This window comes from Carassius auratus, unplaced genomic scaffold, assembly GCF_003368295.1.
Source record: "Carassius auratus strain Wakin unplaced genomic scaffold, ASM336829v1 scaf_tig00034518, whole genome shotgun sequence".
NCBI lineage: Eukaryota > Metazoa > Chordata > Actinopteri > Cypriniformes > Cyprinidae > Carassius > Carassius auratus.
The window spans coordinates 113,134-138,043 of NW_020526156.1; the positions used below are offsets into that span (position 1 = coordinate 113,134).

The 24,910-nt window shown below is 37.3% G+C and overlaps 1 protein-coding gene and 2 long non-coding RNA genes across 7 annotated transcripts; all 3 read right to left on the reverse strand.

The window, feature by feature from the left end:
- Positions 1-582: 582 nt before the first annotated feature.
- LOC113081524 (uncharacterized) lies at positions 583-2,456 on the reverse strand. 2 transcript variants are annotated; one of them, XR_003282240.1, is made up of 5 exons: positions 2,306-2,456; positions 1,793-1,862; positions 1,491-1,664; positions 1,209-1,390; positions 583-690 (listed from the first exon to the last, which is right to left on the reverse strand). It is a non-coding gene; the product is annotated as an uncharacterized LOC113081524 (long non-coding RNA). The 2 variants fall into 2 exon arrangements; XR_003282241.1 differs by having other exon boundaries at positions 606-690; positions 1,214-1,390.
- A 10,753-nt stretch (positions 2,457-13,209) lies between these two features.
- On the reverse strand, positions 13,210-15,088 carry LOC113081525 (uncharacterized). 3 transcript variants are annotated; one of them, XR_003282243.1, is made up of 5 exons: positions 14,944-15,088; positions 14,433-14,502; positions 14,131-14,304; positions 13,849-14,030; positions 13,210-13,317 (listed from the first exon to the last, which is right to left on the reverse strand). It is a non-coding gene; the product is annotated as an uncharacterized LOC113081525 (long non-coding RNA). The 3 variants fall into 3 exon arrangements; XR_003282244.1 differs by having other exon boundaries at positions 13,233-13,317; positions 13,854-14,030; XR_003282242.1 differs by lacking the exon at positions 13,210-13,317 and having other exon boundaries at positions 13,752-14,030.
- A 5,068-nt stretch (positions 15,089-20,156) lies between these two features.
- On the reverse strand, positions 20,157-22,501 carry LOC113081527 (uncharacterized). 2 transcript variants are annotated; one of them, XM_026253604.1, is made up of 8 exons: positions 22,362-22,380; positions 22,238-22,281; positions 22,054-22,130; positions 21,798-21,978; positions 21,103-21,351; positions 20,793-20,964; positions 20,577-20,716; positions 20,157-20,500 (listed from the first exon to the last, which is right to left on the reverse strand). In XM_026253604.1, the coding sequence occupies exons 2-8, from the start codon at positions 22,254-22,256 to the stop codon at positions 20,310-20,312; spliced, it is 1,029 nt and encodes a 342-aa protein (XP_026109389.1). In that variant the 5' UTR covers positions 22,257-22,281; positions 22,362-22,380; the 3' UTR covers positions 20,157-20,309. The 2 variants fall into 2 exon arrangements, with proteins under 2 accessions (XP_026109389.1, XP_026109390.1); XM_026253605.1 differs by lacking the exon at positions 22,238-22,281 and having other exon boundaries at positions 22,362-22,501.
- Between the last annotated feature and the right edge of the window lie 2,409 nt (positions 22,502-24,910).

The following is a 24,910-nucleotide window of genomic DNA, read 5'->3' on the forward strand; positions in this document are numbered from 1 at the left end:
TTATGTATAACTATGTAAAACTTGCAATTATTCTGTTTTTAAATGTCATGTAAGCAGTTGACAACTTTGTCTTTAATATCAGTTTGTAACAAATCTGTGCAAACTTTAGAGATAAAATACAGCATACATAACATACTCAGCAATTTTTACGTAGAGAAAAAAATACTTATATTTATCATGCACACTTCTTTATATAGAAGTAATTTATGGAGATATTACATATACATTTTATACTTGTGTGTTTCTACTAAGAGCAATGAGGAAGGGGGAAGCTACCACGTGGAGAAGGAGGGTCTTAGAAGAAGCTTGGACCTCCTGAAGGAAAGCGGTGTAAAGTTGGACTGTGTTGTTACTGACCGTCACCCCCAGATTAAAAAAAAAGTTTTTAAAGGGTCGTAAAATTAACTTCTATTATGACGTCTGGCACATGGCGAAAGGTAATGCTTGCGTCTTTGAAAGAAAATAAATTTCAAATATTCATGGTATTAGGATCCATATTTCTGAAAAAGCTTACTGCATCAAATAAAATAAAAAAATCTGATATGTTTTGCCTGTAACTTTTTACTCAATCAGGATTGACAAAGAAGATGTAGAAAATGTCCAGAGAGAAGGACTGTAGTTTGGTGAAGAAGTGGCATAAGAGCATCCCCCAGCACCTGTACTGGTCTGCCAGCAGCTCTGATTCAGGACCTGAGAAGGGAACCAGATGGACCTCCATCATGAACCACATTCAAGACAATCACACACATTCTGACCCAGTGTCCCCTCGGTGTCAACATGAACATAGGTCAGAACACAACACATAAACAGTTATGTTTGAAAGGAGGCATACTATTGTTTTCTGTGTGGGCAAACTGGTTCTGCCTTTCAGTTAGAGGTCACAGTTTACAGAATGGTACAGATTTATTGTATTAGTATGAGTATATAAGTGCTATTTTTAATATTTTCATAATTTTAATGATGAATAAAAAAGTTGATTTATTCACTATGACAATATGAACAATTGTTGTGTTTGTTTCTCTTATCCTTTAGGTTGTATCTTGTAAAGATGACTTCAGTGAGAATGCTGTGTACAAGCTTCTCTTTCCAGAGGGAGGACACACCGTCAAACCAGTAAAAACAGAGCCAACATTTTATAAGCTTTTCCCAAAAATATTTATTTTAAACAATACTTACAAATGAATGTTTAAATGAATAACTTATTATACTTTACAGGCTGTGTCATCAACTTGATGAATACTGTTTTTGAAGAAGTTGTCCGTGATCCTCTTCCATATCTGGATGGCATACAGCAGATTCCTGTGCCTCCGGACCGGTCTTCTCAGCATGACAGACCTTCCATGGAAGAAGCTGTTGCTCTGCATGTGTCACGTTTCAGTCAAGACGGGGTCTGAATCCAACATATTGTCCAGCAGCATCAGGAAACATCAGGATGCAACAGAGCCCAATTATTTACACAAAATGTAGCAAGTGTGTGAAACTGGCCTTACCTTTCCATCCCTCTGACTGTAACGCCCATGGTCAGCTCTATATACATTCATTGCTACATTCATTCATTGCATTTTACAAAGAATACAGTATATATTGAGTCACACAGGTTCAAGGCCAGGATGGTCTGTCATGCAGGATTTTGTATTAGGCACTTTTCTCATTTTTCTTGTGACCTGCAAAAGAAAACAAATCATAATGGCACTGTTATTTACAGTAATCTTTCATACTTTGTTTGGAAGTAGAAGAAAGCACACACATAGATAGGTTGAATACATTTCTATCAAGTGTACTAGTGAAATACCTGTGGTATTTCCCTGCAACATATATTTTCTCTCTCGAGGGCCATGCGTGCACAATTTCCACAAGTACACCTGTAAAAAAAGATAGACCTTGATTAAGTTTTTGTTGTTATGAGGCTAAGTCCTAATCACAATAAAGCAGCTAGTAAACATGACATTGACTATATTGAGTGGCTTCTATACTGTACTTTTGTTGGCTAAATAAATCAACTTTAATAACTTCAAAAGGCTAACTTCCTGTAAATACTTTCCAAACAATACATTCACGCGCTAACGTTACACAGTTCACTGTTTTATGTTCTTGATTCAACGTGAAAAACCTATCATTGTAAAATTATAGGTTGACAATATAATAATTTTAATGTTTTTAAAATCATGCTAAAAATACAATTTGTGACTGCTGACGTTATAACTTAACGTGTAAAGTTAATGCTATATGCTAGTTAACGTTTAGGCTGAAGTTCTAGAATTGACGTAACAGTTAAGTTCTTACTGAAAATAAAAAATAAACTTACCACTCAGAAGCGTCCATTTCCAATCTTAAAACATTTGGTTGTTCCTCAAAATCGGCATCTTCATCTGAAACGGACTCAAACATGTACTGTTGAACGCCTCATCTCTCCATTGTCACGCTGGAGCTGTTTGTTGTCACTCTGAGCTGCTGTGATGAGCCCGCAGTGAAACAGCCAATCAGAGCAGAACTCCTCATTACTATTCATGACCCTTCCAAATAAGGTAAAAACAGACCATTTCATTCTAGGGACAATTTCTAGGGTTGAAAATGGACCTGTAAAACCATCTGGACATTTTAAATGCCCTTAAAAAGCCACATACCCTCTTTGTAGATATCAGAGACAAATTTAAAATATTATTTCAACACATTCTAGGGCACCTTTAAAACAAAAATATGAGTACACATATCACAATATTTCCATTCCGAACTGCTGTCCACGTCGAAACATCCACGAACATAACCAGGTGAGCAGATCACTCTCTCACTATTTGATAGCTCTAGTCTTTATCCACTCATCATCATCATCATCATCATCCACCAATCAGAACACAGGAGAACTCTCTGACCACAGCTGCTGTGCTTCAAAAGCTCTTGCAGCAGCTCAACACTGGTTTTCTCTGAGGTGGTCGGATCACATCAGATTGTGGTTAATCTTGCAGATCATGACTTATATCTACTCTTCCTCTCCCTGCAGTTTGGTAATATAAAGATTCCTCCTTTGAACTCCCACCTCTTCTGTGGGTTTTATTGTCCTGGGTCTGAATTTGGGCTCCTGGGGTCTCAAAAAAGAAACATTTTCAATCTCCAAGGTGAACGTTATGACAACACACTTTTAGAAAAAAGGGTTCATTGGGGTTCTATATAGAACCATAGGCTTCTTTACTCAACTCAAAAGAACCTTTTATGCTAAAAAGGTTATACAATGACAAGAAAGAACCCTTTTGGCACAAAGGTTCTTTAGGCTATTATTCATTCATATATTATTCAATTCAATTCAATTCAAGTTTATTTTTATAGCGCTTTTTACAAAATAAATCGTTACAAAGCAACTTTACAGAAAATTATGTTTCTACAATATTTAGTAGTAGCTAGTAGTTTGTGCACATTTGACAGGATTTTAGAAAAAATAATAATAATAATACAAGACGTAGTCAGCTAGACGATGAACTATCAATATTATTAAGTTATTATATGATTCAGTCACACATTTAGCAATAATTGTTAGTTCTGTTGTTGATTCAAGGTTAGCATCATCTGGGGTCCTCTGAGGGTCAGCATCATCTCTTCTCAGGTGTTCTGGATCCAGACTGGAGCTTGTTTAAATCCTAGTTACCACGGGATGAAGATCCAGCAGAAACAGAGAAACACAGAGACATCATTAGCATAGCTTCTCATCCAACAAAGTAAAATTAGTTTAACCCAAGCTAATGAATAAAAAAAGCACCTTTGATCAGATGCAACTACACTCACAAATAAAAAGGAACATTATTCGTATGCTTGGCGAAAGAGATGTGTTTTTAATCTAGATTTAAACAGAGAGAGTGTGTCTGAACCCCGAACATTATCAGGAAGGCTATTCCAGAGTTTGGGAGCCAAATGTGAGAAAGCTCTACCTCCTTTAGTGGACTTTGCTATCCTAGGAACGACCAAAAGTCCAGTGTTTTGTGACCTTAGGGAGCGTGATGGGTTGTAGCGTGGTAGAAGGCTAGTTAGGTACGCAGGAGATAAACCATTTAGGGCCTTATAGGTAAGTAATGATACTTTGTAACTGATACGGAACTTAATAGGTAGCCAGTGCAGAGACTGTAAAATTGGGGTAATATGATCATATTTTCTTGACCTGGTAAGGACTCTAGCTGCTGTATTTTGGACGACCTGTAGCTTGTTTATTGATGAAGCAGGACAACCACCTAGAAGTGCATTACAATAGTCCAGTCTAGAGGTCATGAATGCATGAACTAGCTTTTCTGCATCAGAAACTGATAACATGTTTCTAGCTTGGCAATGTTTCTAAGATGGAACAATGCAGTTTTTGTAACATGGGAAATATGGTTTTCAAAAGACAAATTGCTGTCTAATATAACACCCAGATTTCTGACTGTAGAGGAAGTAACAGTACATCCGTCTAGTTGCAGATTGTAGTCTATAAGATTCTGTGTAGTGTTTTTTGGTCCAATAATTAGTATCTCTGTCTTATCCGAATTTAATTGGAGAAAATTGTGTGTCATCCAATCTTTTACATTTTTAACACACTCTGTTAGCTTAGATAATTGGGAAGTTTCATCTGGTCTCGTTGAGATATATAGCTGAGTATCATCAGCATAACAGTGGAAGCTAATTCCGTATTTTCTAATAATATTACCAAGGGGCAACATATATATTGAAAATAGAAGGGGACCTAGGACGGATCCTTGTGGCACTCCATATTTTACTGATGATAAATGAGATGACTCCCCATTTAAGTAAACAAAATGGTAGCGATCGGACAGGTAGGATCTAAACCATCTTAGAGCCTGCCCTTGAATACCTGTATAGTTTTGTAATCGATCTATGAGTATGTCATGATCTATGGTGTCGAACGCAGCACTAAGATCAAGTAAGACTAGAAATGAGATGCAGCCTTGGTCTGACGCAAGAAGCAGGTCATTTGTAATCTTAACAAGTGCAGTTTCTGTGCTATGGTGGGGCCTAAAACCTGACTGAAATTCTTCATACAGATCATTTTTATGCAGGAAGGTGCTCAATTGAGCAGACACAACTTTCTCTAAAATTTTAGACATAAATGGAAGATTTGAAATAGGCCTATAATTTGCCAGTACACTAGAATCTAGTTTTGGTTTCTTAATAAGAGGCTTGATAACCGCCAGCTTGAATGGTTTTGGGACGTGTCCTAAAGTTAACGACGAGTTTATGATATTGAGAAGCGTTTCTTCGGCTACAGGTAACAGCTCTTTCAGTAATTTAGTGGGTACAGGATCTAATAAACATGTTGTTGGTTTAGATACAGTGATAAGTTTATTTAGCTCCTCCTGTCCTATGGTTGTAAAGCACTGCAGTTTATCTTTGGGTGCGATGGATGAAACTGAAGTGTTAGACGCTGTAGAATCTACATTCGCTATTGTATTTCTAATGTTATCTATTTTATCTGTGAAGAAATTCATAAAGTCATTACTATTTTACGTTGGTGGAATATTTGAATCAGGTGGCATCTGGTAATTTGTTAACTTAGCCACTGTGCTAAATAAAAACCTTGGATTGTTTTGGTTATTTTCAATGAGTTTGTGTATATGCTCTGCCCTAGCAGTTTTTAGAGCCTGTCTATAGCTGGACATACTGTTTTCCATGCAATTCTAAAAACTTCTAAGTTAGTTTTTCTCCATTTGCGTTCAAGACTACGAGTTAATTTCTTGAGAGAGTGAGTATTACTGTTATACCATGGTACAGTACGTTTTTCTCTAACTTTTTTCAATTTGATTGGGGCAACAGCTTCTAATGTATTAGAGAAAATAGTGCCCATGTTGTCAGTAATTTCGTCTAATTCGTGTGTATTTTTGGGTACAATTAGCAGTTGAGATAGATCAGGCAGGTTATTTGCGAATCTGTCTTTGGTGGCTGGAACAATAGTTCTGCCCAGACGGTAACGCTGCGACATATAGTTAATATCAGTTATACGCAGCATGCACGATACAAGGAAATGGTCTGTAATATCATCACTTTGAGGTACAATATCTATAGCAGTAAGATCGATTCCATGATATATAATTAAATCTAGTGTATGATTAAAACGATGAGTGGGCCCGGTGACATTTTGCTTGACTCCAAAGGAGTTTATTAGGTCAGTAAACGCAAGTCCTAATGTATCATTTGCATTATCAACGTGAATATTAAAATCTCCCATGATTAGCGCCTTATCAACTGTAACTAGAAGGTCTGAGAGGAAATCTGCAAATTCTTTAAGGAATTCTGTATACGGCCCTGGTGGTCTATACACAGTAGCCAGAGCAAGAGATACATTAGATTTCTTTTGCATGTCTGACTGAGTAACATTTAGCATTAGTATTTCAAAAGAGTTAAACCTGTATCCTGTTTTCTGGGTAACATTGAGAATATCACTATATATTGTTGACCAGTCTGACGGGGCTCATGCTTATAACAGTAGTTTGGTGGAGTACACTCATTTAGACCAAAATAATCATTTGGTTTTAGCCAGGTTTCAGTCAAGCAGAGTAAATCAAAACTATTATCTGTGATCATTTCATTTACAATAACTGCTTTTGGTGCGAGTGATCTAATATTTATGAGCCCAAACTTTAAAAATTGTTTTTGTTCATTTACTTTACATTTTTCTGGTTTAATTACGATAAGATTTTTTCTAGATCCTACATTATATTTATATTTTGACCTCACTATTCGGGGAACAGACACAGTCTTAATAGTTTTTACAGCGCAAGTACCTTTAGCATTTAAGCGGTTAGAACAAAACTCATCATAATGGTTATTTGAGAATTGTCTTACTAGTCACATGGAGCGAAGTGTCCTGGAGATGCTGTCAGAGAGAAGCTCCGCTCCAATTCTGCTGGGGTGTAATCCATCAGTGCGAAACAGTCTAGGACGCTCCCAGAAAAGATTCCAGTTATTAACAAATAGCAGTTTCTGTTCTTTACACCATGACAACAACCATTCATTTAAAGCAAAAAGTCTACTGAACCTTTCGTGTCCTCGTCGATACGTGGGCAGTGGTCCTGAAACGACGATCGTCGCCGCGGGCGTCGTGCTGCGAACCGTCTCGATCAGGCTCCTGAAGTCCCTCTTCAGCGTCTCCGTCTGCCGCAGCATGGTGTCGTTAACCCCGGCGTGAAGCACGACCGCTCTCGGGCTCTCGTCGTCCTTCAGGATCGCGGGTATCTGCGCAGAAACATCGAGAACACGAGCACCAGGCAAACAATGAGTGTGCACTTTACCTTTGGCTAACGTAGCACTTACGTGTCGGACGATGGAGTCTCCGATGATCACAGCGTCGCGTCCTGTCTCGCGGAGGGGAGCGAAGCAGTTCTGGATGGAGATCTCGAAGGCAGGAGGGGGAGAAGTCGTCGCCCGGGACCCGGCTCGCGTCCTCCGCTGTGGATGCACCCAGGGTCCGTGGTGTCCCGGCGTCGCAGTGAAGGACATCTGGGAAGATCGCGTCCTGGGTGCACCGGGCCTGCGCAGAGAAACACACGGAGTAGACGTGGTGGGACTGTTAACAGCCCGCTGTATACTTACCCCGGACTTGTGAGCGTCAGCCCGGGATGATTCCAGCGCGGCTCTCCGCTCTCTCAGCTGGACCTGCCTCTCCTCCAGGTCACGAATCTGCTTCCCCACGGCCTCGAGCTCGAGCTGCACAGAGTGGAGACATTCATCCGCCATTAAAGCAAGTAACAGTGAGTACAGCAGTGGTAATGTGTGAGAATAGAGTATTAGCAATGTAAGCGCAGTTAGCAGCAAACACGCTTGCTGATGCTAACTGGCTAAAAGCTAATAGCGGACCCGGGAGATCAAAATAAAACTAGTGATAGCGAGGCGCTCTGATTGTTTTTGTTGTAGAATACAATAGAGGATATATTCACGCGTTATATAAACGGAAACAATGATGTATAAAATTGATTTTTAAGTTAAAAATAGTCAATGAAAAGAATATAGTGACGGAGCTCAAACGCAGTACAGCCGCTAACAACAAACATTATTCTACAACATTTTGTATTTGTAATTAAATTATTGTTTGTAGTAACTTAATATCACATTTTAATCATGCTGATTTTTAGAGAAAAAATGAAATACCACTTTCGTGTGACATTGATTAACTACATAAAATGATATAAATATAAACATTTTCTAAGCCCAATATCTTGAATTTTGTAATCATTCTGATGTATTCATAAATGCATTTGAATAAACTGAATAATGCAGTGAAAGAACGTACTCAAAATGCACACGATCACTAGTATGACTTCATCATGTAGCTTTACATTAGCCTAGATGTGTGCACTTTTTAGGCACGATTTGTTCAGTTTTTGAATATACTTGATACTGTTAAAAGGCACATCATTAAAACAAAAAATAGGAGTTCACATATCACACCTAAACACGCGTTGAAAACATAATGAGAACTAGCTACTAAATTAGTTAAAAATGCCTATCCATATACAGCTATGATTCGCGAACCCCAAAATGACTCAAATGATTCGCGATCCCGCTCCGAACTCCCGAACTGACTCAAATGATTCGCGATTCCCAAACTGACTCAAATGATTCGCGAACCCGCTTTGAACTCCCGAACAGACGCAAATGATTCGCGAACCCGCTTTGAACTCCCAAACTGACGCAAATGATTCGCGATTCCCAAACTGACTCAAATGATTCGCGAACCCGCTTTGAACTCCCGAACAGACGCAAATGATTCGCGAACCCGCTTTGAACTCCCAAACTGACGCAAATGATTCGCGAACCCGCTTTGAACTCCCGAACTGACGCAAATGATTCGCGAACCCGCTTTGAATTCCCGAACTGACGCAAATGATTCGCGAACCCGCTCTGAACTCCCGAACTGACGCAAATGATTCGCGAACCCGCTTTGAACTCCCGAACTGACGCAAATGATTCGCGAACCCGCTTTGAATTCCCGAACAGACGCAAATGATTCGCGAACCCGCTTTGAACTCCCGAACTGACGCAAATGATTCGCTATCCCGCTTTGAACTCCCGAACTGACTCAAATGATTCGTGATCCCCAAATTTACTCAAATGATTTGCAAACCCGCTTTGAACTCCGGAACTGACGCAAATGATTCGCGTGCTTATAAATGCTGATCTTTGGATCTTTCTATTCATCAAAGAATCCTGATATATCTATTTTAAATATTGATAATAATAAAATAACAAATATGTTTCTTGAGGAGTAAATCATCCTATTTTCATGATTTCTGAAGACAGATGCAAGGCAGATGCATGTAACACTACATCTTACATTTAAAACCTTACAGTAAATTTATACTTACAGGTACTTCTTTTGGGAGACAGGAAAATCCAGTCTTGTGTACTGTAACAAGTCAATGTACATTTATTAATTTAAATAAGATGCAAAATGCATAATTTAATTCATCAAAGCTACATAAAAAATTTAATTATCTTCTGTATAGCAGCTGTAGAAAGGGCAATTCTGGAAACACTAGAGAAAATGGACATGAGGATCAACCATCTGACTTCACTGGTCCAGTCTCTAGTGGGGAACAGGAGAATTGTACCCCAAATGCAGATGGCTGAAGAGGAAGAGGGTGGTGTCTTTCCTCTAGCATCTACTGCAGACCTAGATAGGCTGGAACAAAGACTGGCAGAGAATGGGAAGATCACTGAAACGGTCAAATCTACAACTACTAACAAAATGTAAACAAACTGTTTGTGTGCTAACGTGTGTGTGTGCATGTTTACACACACTACCAGTCAAAACCATGGAATGATTCAGGTGAAATGTTGCTGAAAGAAGTCTCTAATGCGCACTGCATTTACTTGCTAATGTATAAAATTATTAATGAAAAATAATGAGCTGTTATTTTAAAATATTTTTATATACTCATTAATCCAGCCTCCAGTGTCACGTGACCCTTCAAAAATCATTAGAATATGCTTATCAGTTAATAGCAATTATTAAAGGCAGTTATTAATAATGGTTCATCTTATCAGTATATTTTATGAAAACCATAATTATTTTTAAAGAATCTTTAAAAGTTAGAAATACAACTGATTTGCAGTGGTTCAAATCATATGTTATGTTGGCGGATCATAGCAGATGCATTTGAAAGTTTTATTATAATCCTAGTCTGTGCGGTTATCACCAGTCTATTAAAACATATGTGACTAGTTAAAACTGCTTATTTCTCTGGATTTAAACAATCTTCGAAACATTTGGGATAATGTAAGTACACAACACTGTTCGAACAGTGCACTATGGTTTACACAAAAACTTGAAACAGTACAACCATTTTCACCTTTGATAATAATAATAATAAATGTTTCTTGAGCAAAAATAAAATCTTAATTGTTCCATTCTTTTAACTAGATGTGTATAGAATAGGCTACAGGTCAATTTAGTGCTAAAATATTACTTCAAAATGTACCTGTTGAAGGTGAACAGATTATCTATCAGGAGCCAAACATGAAGAAAGAGAGGGATCCGAAAATCACAAATCGGAGCACTCCTAATAGTTAAGTTCATTAATGTTACACAAATACAAACAATAGAATTAGCCTAATGGCGGAGCTGTCAGAGCAACTAAAAATAATGTATAACCGGTTTCAAATTGGTTAAACATAATCGGATGTTGTATCAGCCATTATTAAAAATATTTTGAAAAAAATAAAAACTTAAATTAGACTTAAAACATCAGTTAAGCCCTTTCGAAATCCATTTGCCCAACCAATACTCACGCGAAACAACTTGGTATACTCACTGATTAACAAACAGGTGATAGTCATCATACACAACGTAATTTCTGTCTCCAACCAAAGCAGACGCGGAAAAATGTATTAAAGATTTCCTACTCTTGGCTCCAGGAAGGATTTATTTATTTTTTATTTTTTTGGATGCTGTATATATGTTACCAATAGTGTATTGTTGTTTGCATAAACTTTTTTTTTTTTTTTGCCTGTTATATATATTTCATAAAATCAGCAAATGTATGTTGATCGTTTGGTTTATTTGTTCATTATTATGTTTGGTAATTGTAACATGCATGACCGAATTTATTTAAAACCTCGCAAGAGTATTTTATTAAAATAATTGGAGGGGAAAGTTTTGATAAAAGGATGTCTGTCCTACATCAATCAGACATCTGGCAGACATATGAACATCTGATTAACATCGTTTAAAGAGCTTATTCTAGGTTCTTATTATTTACGTCTAGAATACATTGGATAGGCAGGGACCTCTCAGCAACATATGCCAGATGAGCAAACGCCCTAAAATATACATCTGCCAGATGCAAAGATGACGTTGCACAGACGTCTCCTCAACTTAAATGAGCTATCTGGGAAATGATTCGCGAACCCACTACAAACTCCCGAACTGACTCAAATGATTCGCGAACCCGCTAAGAACATCTGAACTGACTCAAATGATTCGCGATCCCCAAATTGACTCAAATGATTCGCAAACCCGCTTTGAACTCCCGAACTGACTCAAATGATTTGCGATCCCCAAATTGACTCAAATGATTCGTGAACCCGCTTTGAACTCCCGAACTGACTCAAATGATTTGCGATCCCCAAATTGACTCAAATGATTCGTGAACCCGCTTTGAACTCCCGAACTGACGCAAATGATTCGCGATCCCGCTACGAACTCCCGAACTGACTCAAATGATTCGCGATCCCCAAATTGACTCAAATGATTCGCGAACCCACTTTGAACTCACGAACTGACGCAAATGATTCGCGATCTCGCTACGAACTCCCGAACTGACTCAAATGATTCGCGATCCCCAAATTGACTCAAATGATTCGCGAACCCACTTTGAACTCCCGAACTGACGCAAATGATTCGCGATCCCGCTACGAACTCCCGAACTGACTCAAATGATTTGCGATCCCCAAATTGACTCAAATGATTCGCGAACCCACTTTGAACTCCCGAACTGACGCAAATGATTCGCGATCCCGCTACGAACTCCCGAACTGACTCAAATGATTCGCGATCCCCAAATTGACTCAAATGATTCGCGAACCCACTTTGAACTCCCGAACTGACGCAAATGATTCGCGATCCCGCTACGAACTCCCGAACTGACTCAAATGATTCGCGATCCCCAAATTGACTCAAATGATTCGTGAACCCGCTTTGAACTCCCGAACTGACGCAAATGATTCGCGAACCCACTACGAACTTCAGAACTGACTCAAATGATTCACAATCCGAAGTTCCCATCCAAATCAAATGAAAGCCAGCGCTACTATTGGCTTAGTTCTAAATAGTATGACAAAGTATTTAAGCTGAGGTAAATAATTATTGCCTGTGTTGTCTTACATATTACATATGTAAATTCCCTTTTGTCAAATAATTTTACTTTCATCTATTTCATGCAAGCTTACTCACTAGGTGCACATTTTTATTTCAGTCTCTCTTTCTATGCAAACAACTATGCATTTGCACAAGTACTTGTAAATATTAAGATTGTGTGTTTCTGTCTTATAAATACCTCTGCATTATTTAAAAATGATTAGTGACTATTTTTGTAATTGCAGGACATTCTGCAAAATATGTGAGCTACACTATGATGAACTTGCAGACCAACAACATAACAGACATACAGCTGGTGCAGGTACTTCAACTGCAGACTATGGATAACATACTCCTGTTATGTATAACTATGTAAAACTTGCAATTATACTGTTTTTAAATGTCATGTAAGCAGTTGACAACTTGGTCTTTAATATCAGTTTGTAACAAATCTGTGCAAACTTTAGAGATAAAATACAGCATACATAACATACTCAGCAATTTTTACGTAGAGAAGAAAATACTTATATTTATCATGCACACTTCTTTATATAGAAGTCATTTATAGAGATATTACATATACATTTTATACTTGTGTGTTTCTACTAAGAGCAATGAGGAAGGGGGAAGCTACCACGTGGAGAAGGAGGGTCTTAGAAGAAGCTTGGACCTCCTGGAGGAAAGCGGTGTAAAGTTGGACTGTGTTGTTACGTCTGGCACATGGCGAAAGGTAATGCTTGCATCTTTGAAAGAAAATAAAATTAAAATATTCATGGTATTAGGATCCATATTTCTGAAAAAGCTTACTGCATCAAATCAAAAAAAAAAAAAATCTGATATGTTTTGCCTGTAACTTTTTACTCAATCAGGATTGACAAAGAAGATGTAGAAAATGTCCAGAGAGAAGGACTGTAGTTTGGTGAAGAAGTGGCATAAGAGCATCCCCCAGCACCTGTACTGGTCTGCCAGCAGCTCTGATTCAGGACCTGAGAAGGGAACCAGATGGACCTCCATCATGAACCACATTCAAGACAATCACACACATTCTGACCCAGTGTCCCCTCGGTGTCAACATGAACATAGGTCAGAACACAACACATAAACAGTTATGTTTGAAAGGAGGCATACTATTGTTTTCTGTGTGGGCAAACTGGTTCTGCCTTTCAGTTAGAGGTCACAGTTTACAGAATGGTACAGATTTATTGTATTAGTATAAGTATATAAGTGCTATTTTTAATATTTTCATAATTTTAATGATGAATAAAAAAGTTGATTTATTCACTATGACAATATGAACAATTGTTGTGTTTGTTTCTCTTTTCCTTTAGGTTGTATCTTGTAAAGATGACTTCAGTGAGAATGCTGTGTACAAGCTTCTCTTTCCAGAGGGAGGACACACCGTCAAACCAGTAAAAACAGAGCCAACATTTTATAAGCTTTTCCCAAAAATATTTATTTTAAACAACACTTACAAATGTGCAAATAAAATGAATGTTTAAATGAATAACTTATTATACTTTACAGGCTGTGTCATCAACTTGATGAATACTGTTTTTGAAGAAGTTGTCCGTGATCCTCTTCCATATCTGGATGGCATACAGCAGATTCCTGTGCCTCCGGACCGGTCTTCTCAGCATGACAGACCTTCCATGGAAGAAGCTGTTGCTCTGCATGTGTCACGTTTCAGTCAAGACGGGGTCTGAATCCAACATATTGTCCAGCAGCATCAGGAAACATCAGGATGCAACAGAGCCCAATTATTTACACAAAATGTAGCAAGTGTGTGAAACTGGCCTTACCTTTCCACCCCTCTGACTGTAACGCCCATGGTCAGCTCTATATACATTCATTGCTACATTCATTCATTGCATTTTACAAAGAATACAGTATATATTGAGTCACACAGGTTCAAGGCCAGGATGGTCTGTCATGCAGGATTTTGTATTAGGCACTTTTCTCATTTTTCTTGTGACCTGCAAAAGAAAACAAATCATAATGGCACTGTTATTTACAGTAATCTTTCATACTTTGTTTGGAAGTAGAAGAAAGCACACACATAGATAGGTTGAATACATTTCTATCAAGTGTACTTATGAAATACCTGTGGTATTTCCCTGCAACATATATTTTCTCTCTCGAGGGCCATGCGTGCACAATTTCCACAAGTACACCTGTAAAAAAAGATAGACCTTGATTAAGTTTTTGTTGTTATGAGGCTAAGTCCTAATCACAATAAAGCAGCGTAGTAAACATGACATTGACTATATTGAGTGGCTTCTATACTGTACTTTTGTTGGCTAAATAAATCAACTTTAATAACTTCAAAAGGCTAACTTCCTGTAAATACTTTCCAAACAATACATTCACACGCTAACGTTACACAGTTCACTGTTTTATTCTTGATTCAACGTGAAAAACCTATCATTGTAAAATTATACGTTGACAATATAATAATTTTAATGTTTTTAAAATCATGCTAAAAATAAATCTGTGACTGCTGACGTTATAACTTAACGTGTAAAGTTAATGCTATATGCTAGTTAACGTTTAGGTTGAAGTTCTAGAATTGACGTAACAGTTAAGTTCTTACTGAAAATAAAAAATAAACTTACCACTCAGAAGCGTCCATTTCCAATCTTAAAACATTTGGTTGTTCCTTAAAATCGGCATCTTCATCTGAAACGGACTCAAACATGTACTGTTGAACGCCTCATCTCTCCATTGTCACGCTGGAGCTGTTTGTTGTCACTCTGAGCTGCTGTGATGAGCCCGCAGTGAAACAGCCAATCAGAGCAGAACTCCTCATTACTATTCATGACCCTTCCAAATAAGGTAAAAACAGACCATTTCATTCTAGGGACAATTTCTAGGGTTGAAAATGGACCTGTAAAACCATCTGGACATTTTAAATGCCCTTAAAAAAGCCACATACACTCTTTGTAGATATCAGAGACAATTTTAAAATATTATTTCAACACATTCTAGGGCACCTTTAAAACAAAAATATGAGTACACATATCACAATATTTCCATTCCGAACTGCTGTCCACGTCGAAACATCCACGAACATAACCAGGTGAGCAGATCACTCTCTCACTATTTGATAGCTCTAGTCTTTATCCACTCATCATCATCATCATCATCATCATCATCATCCACCAATCAGAACACAGGAGAACTCTCTGACCACAGCTGCTGTGCTTCAAAAGCTCTTGCAGCAGCTCAACACTGGTTTTCTCTGAGGTGTTCGGATCACATCAGATTGTGGTTAATCTTGCAGATCATGACTTATATCTACTCTTCCTCTCCCTGCAGTTTGGTAATATAAAGATTCCTCCTCTGAACTCCCACCTCTTCTGTTGGTTTTATTGTTCTGGGTCTGAATTTGGGCTCCTGGGGTCTCAAAAAAGAAACATTTTCAATCTCCAAGGTGAACGTTATGACAACACACTTTTAGAAAAAAGGGTTCATTGGGGTTCTATATAGAACCATAGGGTTCTTTACTCAACTCCAAAGAACCTTTTATGCTAAAAAGGTTATACAATGACAAGAAAGAACCCTTTTGGCACAAAGGTTCTTTAGGCTATTATTCATTCATATATTACATTACTCTGCAACATTTTGTATTTGTAATTAAATTATTGTTTGTAGTAACTTAATATCACATTTTAATCATGCTGATTTTTGGAGAAAAACTGAAATGGCACTCTTCGTGTGATATTGATCAACTACATAAAATGATATAAATATATACATTTTCTAACCCCCATATCTTGAATTTTGTGATTATTCTCATGCATTCATAAATGCATTTGAATACACCGAATAATGCAGTGAAAGAACGTACTCAAAATGCACACGTTCACTAGTATGACTTCATCATATAACTTTACATTAGCCTAGATGCGTGCACTTTTTAGGCACGATTTGTTTAGTTTTTGAATACACTTGATACTGTTAAAAGGCACATCATTAAAACAAAAATAAAAAAAGAGTTCACATATCACACCTAAACACACGTGGAAAACGCCATTAGAACTAGCTACTAAATTAGTTAAAAATGCCTATCCATATACAGCTATGATTCGCGATCCCCAAAATGACTCAAATGATTCGCGATCCCGCTCCGAACTCCCGAACTGACTCAAATGATTCGCGATTCCCAAATTGACTCAAATGATTCGCGAACCCGCTTTGAACTCCCGAACTGACGCAAATGATTCGCGAACCCGCTTTAAACTCCCGAACAGAGGCAAATGATTCGCGAACCCGCTTTGAACTCCCAAACTGACGCAAATGATTCGCGAACCCGCTTTGAACTCCCGAACTGACGCAAATGATTCGCGAACCCGCTTTGAACTCCCGAACTGACGCAAATGATTCGCGAACCCGCTTTAAACTCCCGAACAGAGGCAAATGATTCGCGAACCCGCTTTGAACTCCCAAACTGACGCAAATGATTCGCGAACCCGCTTTGAACTCCCGAACTGACGCAAATGATTCGCGAACCCGCTTTGAACTCCCGAACCGACGCAAATGATTCGCGAACCTGCTTTGAACTCTCGAACTGACTCAAATGATTCGCGATCCCCAAATTGACTCAAATGATTCGCGAACCCGCTTTGATCTCCGGAACTGACGCAAATGATTTGCGTGCTTATAAATGCTGATCTTTGGATCTTTCTATTCATCAAAGAATCCTGATATATCTATTTTAAATATTGATAATAATAAAATAACAAATATGTTTCTTGAGCAGTAAATCATCCTGTTTTCATGATTTCTGAAGACTGAAAGGAATGATGCTAAAAATACAACGGAGCATCACAGAAATAAATTACACTTTAACAGAGATTCACACAGAAAACAGCTGTTTTACATTATACTAATAATGTACCCAAACCAGAAAATTGCATCCCGGTCATGCCCATCCGAAAATAATTGAAAATGAAGTTGCACCAAAAAAAATAAAAAAAGAATATATTTGGTACATCAGTTTAGAAATCATGGTAGCTATGATTTTAGTAAAGCAGGAGAAAAAAAATCTAAATTGCGTTCTTTAGTAAACAGTTGTTTACTGAACAAATTTGGTCTCTCTTAAATGAACTACAACCAAAATGATTTAATGGATCAAACATTTCAGCTAATGTCATAAATAACACAGGGAGTCCAGGTAGTTGCACATTACTATATTATAGGTTTAAATTAATGAAACCCAAAGTATTAATTTGAAAATGGTAAACATTTACCCTAAATAACGAACAATCTTCGGAACATTTGGGATAATGTAAGTACACAACACTGTTCGAACAGTGCACTATGGTTTACACAAAAACTTGAAACAGTACAACCATTTTCACCTTTGATAATAATAATAATAAATGTTTCTTGAGCAAAAATAAAATCTTAATTGTTCCATTCTTTTAACTAGATGTGTATAGAATAGGCTACAGGTCAATTTAATGCTAGAATATTACTTCAAAATGTACCTGTTGAAGGTGAACAGATTATCTATCAGGAGCCAAACATGAAAAAAGAGAGGGATCCGAAAATCACAAATCGGAGCACTCCTAATAGTTAAGTTCATTAATGTTACACAAATACAAACAATAGAATTAATGGCGGAGCTGTCAGAGCAACTAAAAATAATGTATAACCAGTTTCAAATTGGTTAAACATAATCGGATGTTGTATCAGCCATTATTAAACATATTTAGAAAAAAAATAAAAACTTAAATTACACTTAAAACATCAGTTAAGCCCTTTAGAAATCCATTTACCCAACCAATACTCACACGAAACAACTTGGTATACTCACTGATTAACAAACAGGTGATAGTCATCATACACAACGTAATTTGGAAGTTATTATAAAACCGTTTAGATAACTTTGTCCGCTTTATTCACACGAACCAGATAAAGACATTTCATTTCAATGTAAGTATTTTTTTTTTATATTATTATTATTTTTTTAACATTTTTGTAATTGTTTCTTTTAACATAATACAGCTTCAGCTATAAAGAACCCCGTCCTTCTGTCTCCAACCAAAGCAGACGCGGAAAAATTAATTAAAGCTTGGCCCCAGGGAGGATTTATTTATTTTTATTTTTTTGGATGCTGTATATATGTTACCAATAGTGTATTGTTGTTTGCATAAACTTTTTTTTTTTTTTTTGCCTGTTATATATATTTCATAAAATCAGCAAATGCTCTTTAGTTGATCGTTTGGTTTATTTGTTCATTATTATGTTTGGTAATTGTAACATGCATGACGGAATTTATTTAAAAGCTCGCAAGAATATTTTAATAAAATAATAGCAGGGGAAAGTTTTGATAAAAGGATGTCTGTCCTACATCAATCAGACATCTGGCAGACATATGAACATCTGATTAACATCGTTTAAAGAGCTTATTCTAGGTTCTAATTTATTTACGTCTGGAATACATTGGATAGGCAGGGACGTCTCAGCGACATATGCCAGATGAGCAAACGCCCTAAAATATACATCTGCCAGATGCAAAAGATGAAGTTGCACAGACGTCTCCGCAACTTAAATGAGCTATCTGGGAAATGATTCGCGAACCCACTACAAACTCCCGAACTGACTCAAATGATTCGCGATTCCCAAACTGACTCAAATGATTCGCGAACCCACTTTGAACTCCCGAACTTACCCAATGATTCGCGAACCCGCTAAGAACTCCCGAACTGATTCAAGTGATTCGCGATCCCCGAACTGACTCAAATGATTCGCGAACCCACTACCCACTCCCGAACTGGTTCAAATGATTTGCGATCCTAAAACTGACTCAAATGATTCGCGATCCCGCTCCGAACTCCCGAACTGACTCAAATGATTCGCGATTCCCAAACTGACTCAAATGATTCGCGAACCCACTTTGAACTCCCGAACTTACCCAATGATTCGCGAACCCGCTAAGAACTCCCGAACTGATTCAAGTGATTCGCGATCCCCGAACTGACTCAAATGATTCGCGAACCCACTACCCACTCCCGAACTGGTTCAAATGATTTGCGATCCTAAAACTGACTCAAATGATTCGCGATCCCGCTCCGAACTCCCGAACTGAATCAAATGATTTGCGATCCCAAAACTGACGCAAATGATTCGCGTACCCGCTACTAACGCCGAGTTATGAATATGCTTAACTTAGATCAAAACAAACCAACTTCAGTTTTATTCAAATTAAGGTTATGTATTTTTAAAACCAACTCCTCATATGTGTCTTTATTTTTATTTAGATTTTTACCTACCTTTTCTCTGTGTAAATAGTTTCCATTTTCACCTCTTTTAAATTTCCTCTATGTATATGCTAGATAAATAAACATGCCTTGCCAATTTTCTAATATTCTGTGTGTTACCTTAAAAAATTAATATTTAGAAATGTTACCAATTAATTTCAATTTCATTAATACTACTTTATAAAGTAAAATTGTCTTGATAGTAATTAATATTTTTCTTATTAGGTAATAAGAAGAATTCAACAGATTCCAGTGCCTCCAATCTGCATGATTCTGCATCCAGGCTTTGAAGCAAACTTTCTCAATCCCTATACCCTCCAGAACACTCATAATTATATATATATATATATATATATATATATATATATATATATATATATATATATATATATATATAGAAGCGACTATGGTCCATTTGTAATGAGAATTAGCAGGACTAATGAAATATAGAAATAGAATAAAACCACAACTTTAATTGCCTCTAAAGGACAATCAATGACTTGAAAACTTGTAATGAAATAAACTTTATATGTAAAAAGATATATTTTTATTTACAAATAGAAATTTAGTAAGAATGTCTTCTTTTTGAAAAATTGGCAATTCCGACATTTGGGATATCGGAGCTTTGTTAGCTGGAGCTGGGGCTTCAGAGTGGTCATTCCTTCCCGTGTTGTATCCCGGATACGCCAGGAGTTTCCAGATCTGGCTGGTCGCTATGTCGGCTGTCGGATACCTCTCGACTGAACCGGGATACATGGCGAGCAATTGTTTCCTTCTTTCGAGGGTCTCTCGAACTCGGCAGAAATGGCCATGGGAACAGGAATTGCCTGTAGCTCCTCAACAAAAGGTGCAGGGTCTACTATAACCTCCTCGAAGACGAGCCTCATTAGGTCATCAACGTAATCTTGAAAATATTTGTAAAAAAAGAATTTTATTTATTTGAAATAAAAATGTTTACAATAAAAGGTTTAGAAACGTACTGTATGTAGGCTTGGTTTTCAATGGCCTTGCAATGGGTTCTCCCTTCTTAGACTTGGGGAACACCACTTTGAACACTGGTTTCCCTGTTGCTTGTTCTCGACTGATGTTCTCGTTATGGTGTAGAACTGCAAGGAGCAATCTGCCAAAAACAAATTAGCCCATAAATCACAGGTTCCCTACATAATGCAATTGAAATATATATATATATTTATTACCTGCACAATATTCCCATGAAAGGAAACACTACATTTTTGGGTGTAAACTTCAGTATCAAGCTGTGGAAAGCCTCCAGCGGTGATGTCTGAAAGTGGTGACTTAACTTTGCCACATCTTTGAGAACCCTCTTGTTGCAGAGAACCTTCTCAACTCTGTGGAGTTCCAGCGATGCTTGTATGTAACGACAATGTAGAAATGTAAATTCCATGCATGTGATGCATTCAATAATATATATATTACCAGGGGTATAGTATGGCATAACAATAAATGTCTTGAATTTGATCAAAAAAACAAAACTTATTTAAATACCTGGATTAAACCATTTCGCAGCATTCTTGGACACACGGTCTGGATGGGCACACTTTGGGAAGATGGGGCTGTCGTGTACATGCACATTCTGAATGTGATTCACAATGGATGTCCACTTAGCCACCTTCTCTGGTCCTGTCGTAGAAGTTGAAGCACTCCAGTAGACATGGTTCCTTATGCTACGAAGCCACTTCTTCAAAACTACACACTCCTTGTTTTTTGATAGTTGCTCAAGCTTCTTTGACAGATCTGATTCAATGAGGTAAATGGGTATTGATAAAGTATGACTATTAACTAAACTATATTATGTACCGTATTTCACACTTAGTCACACTTTTTTTCATAGTTTGGCTGGTCCTGCGACTTATAGTCAGGTGCGACTTATTTATCAAAATTAATTTGACATGAACTGAGAGAAATCAACCAATAGAAAACATTACCGTCTCCAGCCGCCAGGGGGCGCTCTATGCTGCTCAGTTCTCCTGTAGTCTACACTGAAGACACAGAGCGCCCTCTTGTGGCTGGAGATGGTAATGTTTTCTCTTGGTTCTAAATAAATGCGACTTGCAGTCCAGTGCGACTTGTATATGTTTTTTTTCCTCGTCATGACGTATTTTTGTACTGATGCGACTTATACTCACGTGCGACTTATAGTCCGAAAAATACGGTAGTAAAAAAAAACAAAAAACAATTACCTTTCTCAAAACGCCACACATCATAAAACTGATTAATGCTGCGTTCTCTTAAATATTTCCGTATCTGAGTGTGACGGTCAGTCACGATGTAGCCGACTGTTAAGCCACTCGACTCTAGATGATCAAGACCTCTCTTTAGGCCCTCTTTCTCCATATGGTATCTACCGCCGACTTCATTACTCTAGGTATACAACACAGTAACATCAGTCATTTATAAACTTGTGGAAAATAGAAAACAAGTTGTTCATGATTTTACCTGAACAAGTTGAATGTCCAAAATAGTGCCGCTCTCTGTGTGCATCAACGTGTAACTCCCATATTTGGCTGAATGTCCTAAAATTAAACACGAGTAGATTTTATAAATTACATTAGACAATCAATAGTGTGTACATTATCAATCTTCAAACCTTGTTTTTTTATACAAAATAAAAAACTGTTACCAGGTGCGTCCGCACGCATGTCTCCGGCAAGGCCAATGTTTCCACTCGATCGAGAAAAGTCGAAGTATTATGTAAAGATCATAACTTGGAATTGCGTGGTACAAACGAAACGTTTCATTCTTACCTTTTTCACTTGGATGAATGATGCTCCGGTAAAATACGTGGCTGCAGATAACTGAAGGTTTCCGACGGGCGTACTACCAACAGTGGGCTGGCTCTCCCATTGCTTGCGGTAACCGCACTTGGGGCAAAGCTGGAGGAAAGCCACGTATGTACCAATCCGGCGTAGACTTACATCACTCTTGTGTTTACACATCGGGCATGTGGCAAACAGCTCACGCAGGCAGGTTTCAAACACAATGAATTTCTTATCCCCATAGATTGTCCTCTGCACAAACCTAAAGTAATACAAATTATAACCATATTTAATTTATACATCATGTTTTGGTACAGAATTAAACGTATGTGTACATTGCTTACGAAGATTCCTCAGATATTGTAGAGTCGCTTGGATTAAAGGTTGAATCACGAGGTTCCTCCTCCTCTTCTTCCTCCTCCAAGTCCAGTCTAGGTCTTTTATGTGGTCGAAATCCAGTAGCCTTTACAGGTTTTGATGAAAATGGTACATCATAAACAGCTGCAGTGGTTTCTGCGCCAACACTTTTGAAAGAAACTGCTGCTTGTAATCCTGAAAAAAGAAAAACTTTTTTTACACACACACACACACACACACACACACACACAATTTAAATCCATTTAACATGCCTTTGCTCCCAGTGTGTGTTTCTCTCCGTGTACCAGTAGATAGCTGTGTGCCGACAGACATCTCTGTCAGTTCTGTCTGTGTTCCCACTGACATTGTTTGTGGACGATCAGTCTGACATTCCACCTCCACGAACAAGCTTTTGGGCGATTCAATCTGTTTTGATGTACTCTACAAGAAAATTACAATATAAGTGCATTCCCCCACCACATTATATGTAGTTTGAAAAAATAGTAATTGAACATAATAGTTATTTAACTGGGGCTACAACTACACAGAAACAATTTGTAACTTTAAAATACTGATCAGACAACACATTTTAAAACAAGTTTAACCATTACTAAAATTAACCATGGTTTTACTTCAGTTACAAACAAAACAAAAACAGGGTTACTGTAGTGGAATCATGGTAAGCACAAAATAACCATGGTTTTGCTTATAGTAATCAATACTCCACAAAAAACATGATTACTAGTACACTTTACCACACTAAAACCATGGTTCATTTTCGTAAGGGAAAAACATTATATCTACACGTCTTTTCTCATTCATCCAAGTAATAAAAAATTTCATACTCATTTAAGCACGTACATAACCAAACTGAGCACCCAACTTCACGGTAAACATTGTGTTAGCATAGTGCTAGCGCGACACACTGATAAGACGCTCGGGAGAAAACAAACAAATTTTTTATAATCATACTTACAGGTTGTGATCCGGAGTTGCTTGTTGGTCCAAATAAAGTTGGTAATGAACCCACTTTTATGGCCAAACGCTTTGAAAATCCCGCTTTGAACTCACCGAGATTAGAAAAGCAGTCATCAGTGAAATGTTGTGAACACAACAAAAGGAATTTGTTGTACTGCTCTGGTATTGTGGTAAAGATGAATTTTAGCCATTGGTTCTTCTGATCTTCATTCTTTGGCAGTGAAAATAAAACAAACTTGCCTTTACAGTTAAAAACACACTGTCTCCTCGACATGACGGTATCACACTATGGCAAGCCGATTTAACTTTTAGTCATTCGCAGGATATGGATTCTTGATATCAACAATTCAATTTTCACTAGTTAAAATGTTCATTCTCGATATCATCAATTACATTTCCACTATAGTAACAATGTTAAATCTTGATATCAATCATTTTTAACCTGGGAATGCCAATAGGCAAGCCAAATTAACTTTTATTCATTCGCAGGATATGTACTTGGACAGAGAAATGGAGATAGTAGCTCGATTATAACGGAAAATTTAAAGGTTTTTACCGATAATAATAATTTGTCTTGAAGTAAAATCGCCTTACCTCAGAAAAGCCCGCCATTTCTGTCGCTGTGCGCGCCATCTGGACTAGCGCCTTTCAACTGACGTTTTCATGCAAGATTGACATTTAGTAAAAAAATAAATATGCATTGTGTTGACAAATTTACATTATATGGAACGTTAAGTAAAAAAAAGTAAAAAGTATTCAGTTCACTCAAAGTAAAAATAAAAATAATAATAAAAAACATTTAAAAAATATTTCCGTTTTGGTCATTATTATTTATTTTTTATATTACACTGCTTAAACACTTTGAGTAGAAAATCATGGAAAATAATTAACCCACAATCTAAATTTTTATTACGAATTATGTGTATTTTTTGTATTGTTGACATTTTTTTCATGAATATTAAGCACAATTTCGTCCAAAGTTCCCATTCCATTCATGAGTGTTTCATGAGAAATCACAGATAAATTAAAAGTAATTAAAAATGAATCACCCATTTTCAGTTCCCAATTATGAGGAGCTTCTATAAAATTATCTTCATCGATGCATTTCATATTCAGCACTCACACACTTGAGTAAATGAAATTCTAAAGCATCCAATCAAAAACAAAAATAACTTTAAAGGCTTCAAGGAATGAGAAAAGCC